Here is a 15,520-nt window from a genome sequence, read left to right on the forward strand (position 1 = left end):
ACTGCATCATGCTGGTATCTGTGAAAACCAGATGTCATGGGCCAGAGATACCTGGCTCTCACTGCTGGAAACAGCACGCTGGGATGGACGGATATTTGGCCTGAGCCAGTATTTTATTTACTTTATTCATATTCCGCCTTCCCCCCCCCCCATGGGGACCCAAACCATCTTACATCATTCTCCTCGCCTCCATTTTATCCTCACAACCACCCTGTGAGGTAGGTCAGGCTGAGTGTGTGTGACTGGCCCAAGGCTACCAGCAGGCTTCCGTGGCAGAGAAGGGATTCAAACCTTGTTTTCCCGATACTAGTCTGATGCTTTAACTACTACACCACAGCCCCTGACATACAAGCTGTCCATAAAACTGAGTGGACAAAAAATCCTATGTGCAAGGAACTTTGAACGACTTAACAAAACCTAAGCTGTCTTTAAGGGGTTAGAAATTCAAAGTGGATCAGAATTTCCCTCCTTCATAGAATCAGAGTTGGAAAGGACCACCAGGGTAATAGTCCAACCTCCTGCACAATGCAGGAACTTCACAACTACCTCCCCCACACCCCCAGTGACCCCTCACTCCATGCCCAGAAGATGGCCAAGATGCCCTACCTCTCATCATCTGCCTAAGGTCATAGAATCAGCATGGGTGACAGATCACCATCTAGCCTCTTCTTAAAAACCTCCAGGGAAGGAGAGCTCACCACCTGTTCCTTTGATGGTCTTGCAGTAAAGTGCTTGTTAAACTCACAGATTTACATAGAAGCTGTTTTTAAGGAGAAGGCAAGCTCACTGTGCGTTGGAGTGCCAAACGGATGCTCTCTCTTCTACAAGCTATTCAACTGGATTTATTGGGGATGGGGAAGCAGAGAAGAGCCAATGTTAAAAACCATACAGACACCAGAAAGTAAGTCAGTTTTTAAAACTTTTTTTATTTTTAATTTTTTTTAAAGTTTTTATTTTATATTATCTACAAAGTAAAAGTTTCCTCTTAACTTAAAAGTTACACCAACCACTGCCTGACAGCAGCGATTTCCCCTCATCAAACATGATTTTATAAATAATAAATCCATATCTGTTTGATGATTAGAATTTGCTTTTACCGAACCTCTTTCAAGTTTAGTTAGAAGTAAAAGGGATTTTGTCTTGATTTCTTTTTAGTGAGAATAGCAGCAAGAATCACTCTCGTCACTTCTTTCTCTAGCAGATGAATTCATAACTCTGAAGGGTTGTTTTAAAAAATAAATAGCTTTTCCAGTTTTTTCTGCAAGCGGAACTGGGGCGGGGGGGGGGCCTTTTTTGACACAACACATGGAATTATGGAATTGTCCCACAAGGTTTTTACATGCCTTATTCTCAGTCCGAATTTCTCCCACTGCAAAGTGAACTGTTAGCCTTCCTATCGGATGTTACAAGATTTTTTCCCCCTCTCAAACAAAAATAAGTGAAATACTAGAATTGTTTTCTGTTTTGTTTCATTTTGTTTCTGTGCTTCCAAGTCAGTAGAAGCAGGAGAAGGAAGGTATTTGGCCTAAAAAAAGAAAAAGGGATTCCAGCCTCGCAGTTACTGCAGGTCAGCTTTACAACTGCTGTTGATGGTGGGCTTGTACTGTGAAGGAAGGAGAGAGAAGGAGGCATGAGAGGAACGCTCACAAACCCGTCAAGAACATTTCCAAAGCAAAGCAGGAGGTCTCTTGGATCAGGTGAGCCAAAGGAACTGTTCCTTCCCAATCCCCCAACGTACATTCTTGTCCCGGGTCTGAGTACCAAAACCACTCACAAGGACCAGGGGCTCTTCCCCTGCCCCCCAATCCAAGAGAAACAAGTCTAAGTGACTGCTCCTTAAAAAAAAAAAAACTAATTCAAAAAGAGTATTAGCAATAAAGGGCTTTTGACCATATGAGAATCTTAAGAACCATCTCTCAACAACCAAGAATGCTATTTCAAAAGGCAAGAAGAGAAAAAGTAAAGAGATTTCAGGGGAGAAGGGGCAGGATTCAAAACAATATTGAAAGGCCTGCTGTTAGATAAAATACATTACTCTGTTATCCAATATAAGAGCTTTCGTTAAAGTAACTCTACCAGATGCGTCAGTGGAGGAAGCAACAACCTCCTTAAATATATACAGGGCTCCGAACTAAGCATGGCATAGCTTTGCAAAGAGCTGTTCTGTTTGTAAGACAAGTGGCACAACTATACTGTGTGTGTGCAAAATCCAAAAATGAGAAGGAAATCCACATTATACCTTTTATTAGGACCAACCAATTTGACACAGAACATGTTTTGTGAGGACATAAACTCTCTGTGCTTTGAGTCCTAGACCTGAACCCCCCCACACACTAACTCACTCTTCCCCCTCTCAACATCTCATGACCTGTTGTGGTTATGACACATGCGCCTCTCTCACCTGAAGGATGCGTCATATAGGGAAAGTGTGCTGCTGTCGAAACTGGAATGTGCTGTAGTGCACTTTGCGCAAGGGCGGCTTGAGCTCCACCGGGCGGCGGCTGGGTCGTCATGAGCATCATCGGAGCATGGGCAGTTGGATGAGAAGGAGCCATCCCCGACTGCACGTGGGCCTGAAACAAGGAGCTCTTAGGTAATGAAGTCACAAGGAAGGGCCAACTTTTGGCCACAGCTATGGCACTCAGGAAAATGTACGGGACCACAACACCACTGAGAGCCGTGTTCTGCCGGTATTTTGCTTTCCCATCTGCATGGGTACACTAAATGTCTGAGATTATACATACTTAATCTTGAAGGGACAAATGGGTTTTCTGGCCAGGCTCCACGGTCAAACTGTAACATCTTATGCTCAAGAGGCAGGCAGACCCACTGTGCGGAGGACATACAACCATCTCACTGACCCTAAGTCAATCAGCTGCCTAGCATACAGACTTTCAGGCTGAACCAGAGGCCAGAGTGAAACAAAGGGCCTTCCCAAGGGCAGTTCTAGAACACAAATTAGCCAGCCTTCAATCTTCCTTTGTAACACTTTGGAGCTCAACAGAATGGTGAAATTAAGAGGGCTTCTCTTCCGAGGCAGGCAAGTTCACTCACATGCTGTTGTGGCATAAACACTGTTGCCCAACCGTCATCTGGCCAAGCCAACTGGCTCCCACCGGCTTCCCAAACAAAGCAGCCTCCACAGAAATAGTGTGGCCACTTGAGAGAGCAGAGCCTGTTCTCCTAAACCTGGCTACTAATGTTAGGAGTGGGAGCTGCCTCTTCACATTACACTGCCCTTGTCAGCTATGAGCACAAAATGTACCAACCTCCCTTCCCTATCCTAGCTTAAGCCTGACTTCCACCTGTCACCAGCTCCCTCTGTATAATTTTAGTAACTCACGCATTCCAAGTCCAAGGGACTCCAAAGCACTCACAAACACACTCCGCTGGGCAGAGATTACAACTTGTGTGTGAAGTTCCTTCACCGTTCCAAGCAGCTCCCTAATGACTCGGGCACAGCCAAGAACACAACGTGCCATTAGCAAGCTCCCCCAGATCCCAAAACTGTCTGGGATCCCTCTTCTTGGCACAGGCCCCAAGAGAAGGAGAAACTGCTTCTACAGCCTTTGCCTCCCCAACACTAGGAAACGCATCGGGATAAGGTCACGCAAGAGACTTTCTGTTACCTGGGGGACATGGGCCATGTGCGGCGGGTTGGTGTAGGCAGGCTGGACGTGGGAAGGATGGATGGCGAAGACGGTCTGCTGTGCCGTCGGGAAGCTGCTCTGCGGAGATTGTGCGTTGGAGCCTGGGGTCATGGAAGGAGGAGTTGGCGCGAGTCCGGTGTGGTAGATGGCTGACTGCTGCTGTGCATTTGTCAGGTGGAGGGCCTGGGCAGCCTGGTGTTGATGCGCCTGCGGAGCGACAGAGAAATGGACTCAAGCACAGCGCCAACCGTACAGCATTTGCCACACGACTGCCGCTTTCCTACTGCCACTGGGTTTACAAATCCAGTGTTGTGTCTCTGTTTCCCTCTCCCACAAAGCAGCCACCAATTGAAAGTCCAAACAAGTGAAAAATGAAAAATAGTGTTGTAAAAAGCAAGGTATGAACAAAAACAACAACACCAGGCTAAAGAATGGAACAATAAGTAATGAAATATACAAGAAACATATAAGAAATACTACAATGTATAACAATCTATACAGTGTCTAAGCACACATGAAGATAAAATGAGTAAGACTGAGAAATCCAACAAGAAGTGAAGAATACTGGAGGTCAGGTAAGTGTGGATGCTGGACAATGGTCCAAAGAAGATCAAAAGGGTCCGAAAGAGATCAAAGGAGGAGATGGTCGTTCCGGAAACAAATCAGGAGTCCGTTTCTGCCAAAGGCTTCATTAGGGAAGGGGCCATGGCTCAGTGGTAGAGCATCTGCTTGGCATGCAGAAGGTCCCAGGTTCAATCCCCGGCATCTCCAGTTAAAGGGACTAGGCAAGAAGGTGATGAGAAAGAACTCAGCCTGGGACCCTGGAGAGCCGCTGCTGGTCTGAGTAGACGATACTGACTTCGATGGACCAGGGGTCTGATTCAGTAGAAGGCAGCTTCATGTGTTATGAGTCATTCGATCTCAGAAGAGTCTGTGCATAGTATTTAATTCATTCATAAGGCATGTAAGCCTCTTGCCATATTAGGTTCAAATCATCGAGCTTGTATGACAGTACAAGGCAGCCTCACCCTGGGAAACCACAGGGGCACAGACCCATTTCGCTAGGAGTTGTGCAAGCGCTCAGATAATTTAATCTGGTTGACACAAATATGCAAGAGTTCAGCACTATAGGTGGAGGAATCTCATCACCCCTTTAAGACGATAGGGTGGCTCTACTATAAGATCCATCCTCCTGAGGCAAGAGTTTTGGGTCTGGTCACCTCTATAGTGGCCCCTCAATTATGGAATCGCTTCCCCCGCAAAGCCCACAGGCAACAGCACTCTTGGCAGGTCAAGACATTCCAAGGCTACTTTTATTTATTCCTTTAAAACATTTCTATCTTGCCCTACTTCTTCTAACTCAATGTAGCTAACAATGCAACAACCCGGCTACAAAAATTTACAACATGCCAGTCCAAAAAGCAAGAATAAAACAGATTAAAAAGCACAAACTAAAAAGAACGCATTTTTTAAAAAAAATGCAGAATTTGCCTCAGCTACCCTTTACCTTTTGAGCCGTATATTTGTAGATTATTCCAATTTTATCTTTTGCATTGTGCAAAGAGCAACTTTAAACTAGAAAGGGGGTACACATGTGTGTTACAATAAAAACATGCGTTGGTTTCTACCTGCAGGGCAAAAGTCAGACCACAGAGCATTCGCTACGCCCCTTGCGTGCACGCACACCAACTGGTGTCTCTTTTATCCAGATTTCCTGTTGCCCCCCTTACCTGCACTGGGCTGGGAGCTGGATGACTTCCCCCATGTTGGTTCTGCTGCTGCCCTGTGGGTGTGGCAGAAGGCTGCGGGTGTTGCGGATGTGGGTGCAGGGTGGCACTGGGATGAGCATACTGCTGTGCAAGAGAGCCAGTCGAAACTGGGAAGGAGGGGAAAAGAAAATGGAGAACTGAACACCAGCTGTGATGGCTTACCCCTCCATCCTCAGCGTGTCTCTCTGTCACCTTTTTAATTGCATTTCTCACTTCATATCTGAAATTCTCATTTGGGTGACATTCAAATTGTATTTAAATCAACCGTCAGGTCTATTCAGTCCCAATAACCCTGGGAAATGGGTTTGGCTGAGAAAGAGTGATTGGCCCGCGGTCACCTGGCAAGCTTCACGGTTGAGAGGGGACATGATTCTAGCCCAACACTTTAGGCGTTTTCTCACATGCTGAATAATGCACTTTCAATCCACTTTCAATGCACTTTAACAATAGTTTGCAAGTGGATTTTGCCGTTTCACCCAGCAAAATCCAGCTGCAAAATGCATTGAAAGTGGATTGAAAGTGCATTATTCGGCATGTGTGAAAGCACCCTCTGACTACTACACTGGTGAATCGCAGATACTTTATATCATTGGTTCTCAACCTTTTTTTGACCAGGGACCACTAGGACTTTTTTGTTCGGTGCAGGGACCCCAAGGTTCAAAATAAAAATTCCGAGAATTTGAAAATAAACTTTAATCATAACTGTTAGTTAAACATTAAACTTAGAATAATATTTGAATATATATTTTTATAACAGAAAACTTTTAATTGAAAATACTAATTTATTATGGGTTTATAACTTTGTTTCACGGACCTTAATTTAGTTCTCACGGACCCCTGAGGGTCCATGGACCCCTGGTTGGGAACCAGTGCTTTATATTGAGTGGTAGGATAAAAATATAAATCAGCAACAGAGAAATACTCAGCCTCCTCTAGCTTCATATCCTACCTCTCTACTCCCTTCTGTGACCTTACTGCCACAAAATTCCAAGGGGAGAATCTCTTGATCACAATGCTTGCGTGTGAAACATACAGAACAAACAAACATACTTTACTCTAAAGATATTTTCAGATGGGTAGCCGTGTTGGACTCAAGATTTGAGTCCAGCAGTGCCTTAAAGACCCAACAAGATTTCCAGATTTCAAGAGTCAAAGGTATTTGACAAAGGCAGCTGTGACTCTTGAAATCTTATTCCCTGGAAACCTTGTTGGTGCCGCAAGACTCAAATTGTACTTTTAAACTGTTCTGGATGCAACTTCTGCTAGTGTCTAACTCCAATCACAGACCTAATCAAAAATCCACGGAGTGAAACTATTTTGCTGGCAGACAATCAGCAAAAGGTTGCCGCAGCCAGTGTTCACCAGACCCCCCCCCCACAGTGCCTGTTAAACATGACATGGACAAGTGTTAAGGATTCCAGGATCAAGAAACGACAGAAAAGTCAAATTTGTTTTGCAGTTGGTATAAGGATGAGGAAAAACAACAAACACCCAAACACCTCCTATCTGTCACAGATCAGTTAATCTGAAAAGTCTTCTGGGGAGGGGGGGTGGGTGTGCCCTGTAATGACCACCACCTCAGCTGTTCCTCTTCCTCTAAATACATCCTTAGACCAAGCTGAGCCAAACTAAGCTAATCTGGTCTCCGTACATCTCTCCTCTACTCCCTCAATCCAACAGGCTCCTGGAATATAAGTAACTGGGGAATGGATGCCCAATTATGTTCAGCAATACGGCATGAGGGATTGTACAAAAATATGTCAGCAAGAGGAAGAGGAAAACAGCAACAGAAGTAGACACTTTTAAAAGGGGCAACAGAATGTTGAGAAGGTACAAGTTCTACCATAACCCCATAACCCAAAAAGAGATCAAATCACCAGGGCAGCAGGAAGTGAAAGGGAAGCAGGGGAAGGCGGAGCCAGCCAAATTCAACATCGCTTTAGATTCTGCATACAGGTTCTGCATGTGGATCCAGTGACAAATGACTGAATAAAATCATTATTAGTGCATGATACTGCCGGTCCCAGTAAGATGGCAATAATGACACTGACCCTTTAATGTCAGCAAGCAAACCACTCATAGCATAAATACATCCAGGATTATGAAAATGCATGTTATAAGAGTACAGTGGAGTCCATTTTTAAAAGGAGGGACTGTTAAAAGAATAAACTTGTCAAAAGTATTTCAAGTGCACCAAACCAAATGCTGTGACTGCATTAACAGCCCTCTAAATAAAAACAAGAGGTCACCACATCATTTGTGGGGCAGCTTTGTACAAAGTCTGTCTGATTCTCAACCCCTAATAAATGCAGTGGATATGAATACTTGGGGTTCCAGCTGCAACCTGCAGATCAGCAAAGCCCCCTACGATAGCAAGGAGACATCTCCTTCCCTAGCTAAGAGTCCTGACTACATATTCAGGTTCACCTGAATAAATACAAGTGATAAATTATGCTGAGAAAGCCAGAAGATCATATTTATGTAGAGGAATCCAAGACAGAATTTCAATAGCCTCCGCCCTTGCTTTTTCAAAGTAAGCATTCTAGTTCTCATAACTGAGTAATTAAGCAGAATTACAAATGTGTCAGTCCAGCAAGGGTGCGTGTGTCATAATTTCAATGGGTTAACACCATGCTCTCTTCCTGGTGTCCTCCAACCCCAGTTCTTGCCCTTTCAGAGTTGTATTCTCTTCAGAAAAGTTGGACACGTTTGTACCTTGTATACCTTTGGACTAGCACTGCCCAAGTCAAAACTGTCCCAGTTTTGGTGATCACCTAACTTGTATTTTTCTGTCAAGACAGAAATGAATATTCAGTCAACAAAGAAGTTCCACTAGATTTGATTTGGTTTGATGCAAAGTGAAAGAGTAGCCATTAAACAAGCCTATTCCTCTGACATTGATTCTTTCACGTTTACTGTACAAATCAACGTTAGTACAAAAAACCCAACTCACTGGCAAAGTAGAAAGAAGGGCCTGTCTCCTTGCTGTAGGGTATTTTGGGACATGCTGAATTTGGGGAAATAGAAAGGGAAATTAGCCATGTGCCAAGAGATTAGAGCACCACTTCCAGTCTCCTGGAAAGGTTAAACAGTCAATGATTGATTTCATGCACAAACCAATTTGCAATTAAGAATAAGTTAAACGATTTTCAAGTGAATTCAGATGACAGTTGGTCTTCGTCAACAAAATGACAACTACTAAAGGTGTTCCATATAGTATGAAGAGTAAAGATTAAAAATTAAACTAATTTACAGTGAAGACCAATACATTAGTTCTTTTTTTTTATAATGGAGATGGGGACAGATTACAACCCCAAAACACCGGATTCCTCAGTATGCATAGCCCCCTTTTCCCAAAACACTGCTCTGTTTAGCACACCACATTTGAACAGAAAGAAAACCACAGGAGGTTAGAGAAAATCAGACACAGAACGCTAAGCAAATATGAAGCAGAACCAGGATCAAGCACAGGGATACAATTTAGCTGGGTTCACACTTCAGAAACCTTTTAGTTTTAACAAAGGTTCGGGAATTAATGGTGAATGCTAAACACTTGTTTATACACACAGTTAATCAGAATGAGTCTGCTACAAACATTTTTAATTTTATTGCCTGATACAACCTGCTGAACACCAATGAACTACTCGTTAATGCAAATGCACTTTATAGATTTGGCTCGCTCCCCCCAATGGATATAATACAGCCTATACAACAGTTCACATGTATTATTTCAGTAATCGTAACAGCAAGCCTGTAAGGTTGGTCAGTTTTGTTTTCATCATATTGTAGACTGGATAGTTGTTCTGAAAGAAAGCAAATTGGGCTGCCACTTAATAATCTTGTGGCTGAGATAATATTTGAATAAAGGACTTCCAAGCTTACAGCTCACTCTTAGCCACTACACTGTACACCAGTTTCCAAACATCCTTCAGATGCTACAAGAAACCAAGCTGCTGCAATTGGTCAAAAATCACATAACATATTCAGCAGAAATATTACCTATTACAATGCAGAGCACATACTGTCGGACTCTGCAAATTACATTCATGATCATCTAGACCTCAGAGGAAGTACAGCTTTCTATGAACAGCAAGCAGCCCGTTTCAACATTTTGATTGTGACGGTTGCCCAAATAAAGGAGATCGAATGTTACATGGAAAGAAACAATGGTTGGGAGAATTCTCAACGAAAACCAAACATCCCTGTGCAACTGGTCGGATTGGGAGTTTCAACCTGATATGACGAAGCTCATCAGCCCACTGAGCTGAGAAATGCTGTTTCCAGGCCAGCTGCAGTTAGCAACTCTCCCTCATCTGGCAGAGGGTCTCCAATCAGCACGGCTCGGCTGCATAATGTGCTTCCCAGAAAGCCTGTGAAAGGCCCTTCATGTTTAGCCAATGAGTAGTCCTATGGCTGCTTTGGTCCTTAAAGTGATGATCGAACACGTGCCACAGAAAAGCAGCAGCCCATTAGAACCCTGGAGTTCTGCTGGGCCAGAAAAATCAAGACAGACTGTTAAAAAACAACAACAGCAGGCCCAGGTACCCAAGGAGGTCCTTAAAACAGATTTAAGCTGTGTCATTTCAGGGAGGGGCAGTGGCTCAGTGGTAGAGCATCTGCTTGGCATGCAGAAGGTCCCAGGTTCAACCCCCGGCATATCCAGTTAAAGGGACTAGGCAAGGAGGTGATGCGAAAGACCTCTACCTGAGACCCTGGAGAGCCGCTGCCAGTCTGAGAAGACAATACTGACTTTGATGGACCAGGGGTCTGATTCAGTATAAGGCAGCTTAATGTGTTTATGTGTTTATAATAGCACCTATCCTCTTGGGGAGGGGACTTAGCTCAGTGGTAGAGCATGTGCTTGGCATGCAGAAGGTCCCAGGTTCAATCCTTGGCATCTCCAGTTAAAGGGACTAGGCAGGTAGGTGATGTGAAAGACCTCTGCCTGAGACCCTGGAGAGCCATGGACAGGGGCTGTGGCTCAGTGGTAGAGCCTCTGCTTGGCATGCAGAAGGTCCCAGGTTCAATCCCCGGCATCTCCAGTTAAAGGGACTAGGCAGGTAGGTGATGTGAAAGACCTCTGCCTGAGACCTTGGAGAGTCGCTGCCGGTCTGAGTAGACAATACTGACTTTGATGGACCAAGGGTCTGAGTCAGTAGAAGGCAGCTTCATGTGTACCCAAGCCCAGCTATCAGACTGCAACCACTCCATGACATACTTCCAGTCTTCTGGAATGGGCTTCTGGAGAACAGCTCCTCAGCTGCTACGGTTTCAGCGTAGGGCAATCCAGTCATTCTAATGTTAAGCTGCACCACCGTTAGTGAAGTGGTAGAAGCCATGGGTATCTCTGTTTTCATCTATATTTTAGTATAATTTTATACTACAGTTAATTTGCTTTTAACTGTATTATTGCTACCTGCATGTACAGACAGGCAGGATATAAGCAATACTGAGGGAAGAAGTAAACCTCTGAGTCCCAGTGCCAGGAGGCAGCATCAGGGGAAGGCCTTGGCCTCTATGCCCAGTTGTTGGCCCTCCAGAGGAACTGGTTAGCCACTGTGTGAGACTAGTTGGACCCTCACTGGTCTGATCCAGCAGGGTTCTTCTGATGCTCTTCAGGATGCTGCATATGGTTGTGTCTTGCACAGCGCTGAAGCACCAAACAAGAGTATGGGTCTACTTTGGAGATTTCCCATCTATGCCATGGCCATGCATGGTATTCTCTACAGATATACCTATCCTTTTACACTTCCATGGCAACATGCCTCACTTGTACACTTTCTCTCTCTCTCTCCCATCGCTCCTTCTGAACAGTGTCCAGCAGGAGGGGGCACAACGGCCGATCACCCAGTGCCTGTCCCAAACTAAATGCTTACTGGTCAGAAATGGGTGTCATAAAAATCCAACAAATTAAATAAATACTCCAAGAAGAGAAAGGCCATGATCCCAAAGTAACAACAGGAATTCTAGGGACACCTACAATTACCTATGCTATGTTTGCAGTCCAATCTAGGAAGCTGCACGCAAGATATTTATGTTATTTATAATCCACCTTTCTCACTGAGTGTGTGTGTGTGTTAAGTGCCGTCAAGTCGCTTCCGACTCATGGCGACCCTATGAATGAAAGTCCTTCGAAATGTCCTATCTTTGACAGCCTTGCTCAGATCTTGCAAATTGAAGGCTGTGGCTTCCTTTATTGAGTCAATCCATCTCTTGTTGGGTCTTCCTCTTTTCCTGCTGCCCTCAACTTTTCCTATCATGACGGTCTTTTCCAGTGACTCTTGTCGTCTCATGACGTGACCAAAATACGACAGCCTCAGTTTAGTCATTTTAGCTTCTAGGGTCAGTTCAGGCTTGATTTGATCTATAACCCACTGATTTGTTTTTTTGGCAGTCCACGGAATCCGCAACACTTTCCTCCAACACCACATTTCAAAGGAATCTATTTTCTTCCTATCAGCTTTCTTCATTGTCCAGCTTTCACACCCATACATAGTAATAGGGAATATGATGGCATGAATTAATCTAGTCTTGGTGGCCAGAGTCACATCCTTACACTTCAAAATCTTTTCTAGCTCCTTCATGGCTGCCCTTCCCAGTCTCAATCTCCTTCTAATTTCTTGGCTGCAGTCTCCCTTTTGGTTGATGGTGGAGCCAAGGAATAGAAAGTCTCACTGAGACTCGAGGCATATTACATAACATTTCAGTATGATTGACAGTCCACGGGACATCCAGAATGCATTCGCTGAACAACTAAACACATGGCCTGTAAGCCAGCACATTCATTATTATTATTTAAAACATTTTTATGCTGCCTTTCTACTCTATCAGGGCCCACAAGGTGGCAAACAAAAAATATTTGAGCAATTAAAAATAGTTAAATTTATAACATAATTCAATTAAAATAGATAAACAAGCAACATTAGGAGGAGGGCCAGAAACCACTATTGACCTAGAATCACCAACTTGAAGGTGTTTCAGTAATCTTGGTTTTAAGAGATAATCTATACAGAAAACACGCGCTAGGCTATATTCGTAAGCTGAATTATGATTCAGAATGATCAATGAGTCTTGCAGAAAGCCTGCCCCAGGAGGCAGAAAACAGACCTGCTCATGCAAGGAATCACCTGAGGGCTTGATGCCTAAAGACAACAGACACATGACCCCAACCCACACTGAATGCTGCCTGGGAATCTGCTTCCAAGTTTGAAGTGTCATCTGTGTGAAGCAAGGCCAGCAGTTCCAAATCCATCATACAAATTTAAGACTGTCAAAGATCAGCAGGGTCAGGAGTTCAGAAGGCAGCATGACACAATGGTCAGAGAACCAGCACTCAAAGCGAAGCTGCTTCTCTCCACCGAGAGGGGATGTGTTAGCGGTCATGCGGTGATTAGAGATTTGTGCTACGCAAGTAATGAAAGTGAGAGTGAGAACTGGCACTCCATGAGTGATGACAGTTCTATGTATGCCATATTAAAAGCCCCAAGAAGGATCTGGGATAGAATCGTCAGATTTCCATCCCATGTACTCACAAACAAAGCATTTCTTTATAGCCCTTGCAGTGTTCAAAGAAGGAATTGATTTTTATACCCCCATTTTCTCTGCCTTTTTAAGAAGACTCAAACCAGCTTACAACTGCCTTCCCTTCCTCTCCCCACAACATACACCTCGTGAGGTCGGTGGGGCTGAGAGTGTTCGGAGAGAACGGTGACTGGCCCAAGGTCACCCAGCAGGCTTCATATGTAGGAATAGGGAAACAAACCCTGTTCTCCAGATTAGAGTCCACCGCTCTTAACCACTACACCACGCTGGCACTCACTTTGAACCCATTTTCTTACAATCCTTACAACAACCCTGTAAAATATGCCAATATCATTGTCTTATTGCAAACAGGAAGGCTGAGCAACTGCCTTGCAGCAGAAGGGAGATTTAAGCCAGGGACCTTCCAGATCACAGGGCATTCTCTTAGCCATTACATTACACCAGTTCGTACTTGACAACTGCCCTTAATTCCAGAGTCTCGCAACTGTACGACACCTTAACAGGCTGTCATGAATTCTGCACACAGTCAAACACAAAGTGCCCCACTTCTTTGCCCCAGCCTGCAAACGCAGTTCTCCCCCAGCACAAAGGGAAGACACTCAAGCTAAACAAAAAAAATATTCCTACCATACATCGTGTGTGTCTGCTCATGTGCACCATACTGTGTAGCTGTGGAAGAAACTAAGCCGGGCTGCGGGTGCGTAGGTGGGGCCATCATCCGAGCGTTGCCCTGTATTACAGGGCTATAAACGTGGGGGTGCTGCCAAAAAAGAGAGAGCGAAACACAAATTATCAGTATTCCTCACGCAGAAATATAGCCTTTCTTCAAAGTTCCTTGGGTAAATATGCCCAAAACTTAAAACCATAAGCCTTTGCCTTTTAGATACCTGCTCTGGTGTTACTCATACTTAACAAAAGCTTCACGGCCTCTCCTCTGCAATAGATTTTCTAGCTGTTATGGGTGCCAGCCTCTTGGCAACACTACACTGAGGCTAGGTTACATCACTAGGTACCTTAACCTTCTGAGGCAAAAAGCTCTCATAGAATCATAGAGTTGGAAGGGATCACCAGGGTCATCTAGTCCAACCCCCTGCACAATGCAGGAAATTCACAACTACCTCCCCCCGCACCCCCACTCCATGCCCAGAAGATGACAACAAAAACCTTCCAGGATCCCTGGCCAATCAGCCTGGAGGAGAATTGCTTCCTGATCCCATCCAGGTACTATCCCAGCCCAGGCCAGATTAGCTTCAGCCCAGCTGCTGCAGCATGTGCCTTCAGGCAATGGCCTGGATACGAAATAGTCTTAATTTGGATGCCTACAGTACTGTCAGCTGCCTTGAGGTTTATGGGAAGACAGCTGGGACCTAAACCTGTCTAGAGTCCATGTTATTTAACACCCTGGTCAGAAACTAGTTTTATTGGAGGGCCACTCTGAGGTGAAGACCAGGAGCCAAGGCCCTCCATTCATAAGAACATAAGAAAGGCCCTGCTGGATTAGACCAAGGCCCATCAAGTCCAGCAGTCTGCTCACACAGTGGCTAACCAGGTGCCTCCAGGAAGCCCACAAACAAGACGACTGCAGCAGCACCATCCTGCCTGTGTTTCTAAGCACCTAATGTGATAGGCATGCTCCTCTGATCCTGGAGCGAATAGGTATGTATCATGACTAGAATTCATTTTGACTAGTAGCCATGAATAATGAACATGTCTACCCCCCTCTTCAAGCCTTCCAAGTTGGCAGCCATCACCACATCCAGGGGCAGGGAGTTCCACAATTTAACTATGTGTTGTGTGAAGAAATACTTTCTTTTATCTGTTTTGAATCTCTCACCCTCCAGCTTCAGCAGATGACCCTGCATTCCAGTATTATGAGGGAGAAAAGCTTCTCCCTGTCCAGTCTCTCCATACCATGCATAATTTTATAGACCTCTTGTCATGTCCCCCCTTAACTGCCTTCTTTCCAAGCTAAACAGTGTGGCTTGGCAGCAAGTCTTACTGCCCCAGACACTGTTGTCTTCATGCCTCTCCTTCCTCAGACACTGCTCACAGCTGCAGCTTTGGGCCTCCAGTTGCTGATTCCTAACACAATATGTGAGATTTGCTGCTGCTTACACCTGTAGCTTTTTCTGAAGTGTTGCGTGACAGTAGGTTTTCCCAGAGGAGTCAGTGTGGCAACATGCAAAGTTAGACCCCACGCCTGGGGCAGAACGAGCCACAAAGAGCACAGCGGAAGAAGTGCGAGGCATACCTGAGACTGATAGTGTGGCATGTGCTGAACAAGAGGCTGGTTAGGGAACTGCTGGGGGCTGTAGGCGACATACTGTGTTGAGTAAGCCGGCGGCGTAGCTACAATGGGAGCGCCAGCAGCAGAGGCAGGGTGCATCATGGCGTTCTGATGGTGCTGGTCTTGCCGCTGCTGGGGCATGTTTGATACTGCAAGCAAAGGAAAGAGGGCACCTTAATGAAAGCACCTTTCCCAAAAGCGAGAGATATGCTTATACTCCACCAACATGTTAAAAGACCGCTCAGGCCTCTCATTTTAGTTGAAACAAAAGG

General features: G+C 44.9%; 1 protein-coding gene across 2 annotated transcripts in view; it reads right to left on the reverse strand.

Annotated features, from left to right (window-relative positions):
• Positions 1-906: 906 nt before the first annotated feature.
• ATXN2 (ataxin 2) overlaps positions 907-15,520 on the reverse strand; it is a 45,388-nt gene continuing 30,774 nt past the window's right edge. For both annotated transcript variants that reach the window (XM_056859274.1, XM_056859273.1), the window contains exons 18-24: positions 15,213-15,397; positions 13,589-13,721; positions 8,373-8,426; positions 5,381-5,526; positions 3,630-3,857; positions 2,402-2,573; positions 907-1,603 (exon numbers count right to left, since the gene is read on the reverse strand). In XM_056859274.1, the coding sequence (XP_056715252.1) occupies positions 1,575-1,603; positions 2,402-2,573; positions 3,630-3,857; positions 5,381-5,526; positions 8,373-8,426; positions 13,589-13,721; positions 15,213-15,397 (947 nt within the window). In that variant the 3' untranslated portion in view covers positions 907-1,574. The remainder of the gene's footprint in view (positions 1,604-2,401; positions 2,574-3,629; positions 3,858-5,380; positions 5,527-8,372; positions 8,427-13,588; positions 13,722-15,212; positions 15,398-15,520) is intronic.

The sequence above is a fragment of the Euleptes europaea genome, chromosome 13 (genome assembly GCF_029931775.1).
Source record: "Euleptes europaea isolate rEulEur1 chromosome 13, rEulEur1.hap1, whole genome shotgun sequence".
In the NCBI taxonomy this organism is placed as follows: Eukaryota; Metazoa; Chordata; class Lepidosauria; order Squamata; family Sphaerodactylidae; genus Euleptes; species Euleptes europaea.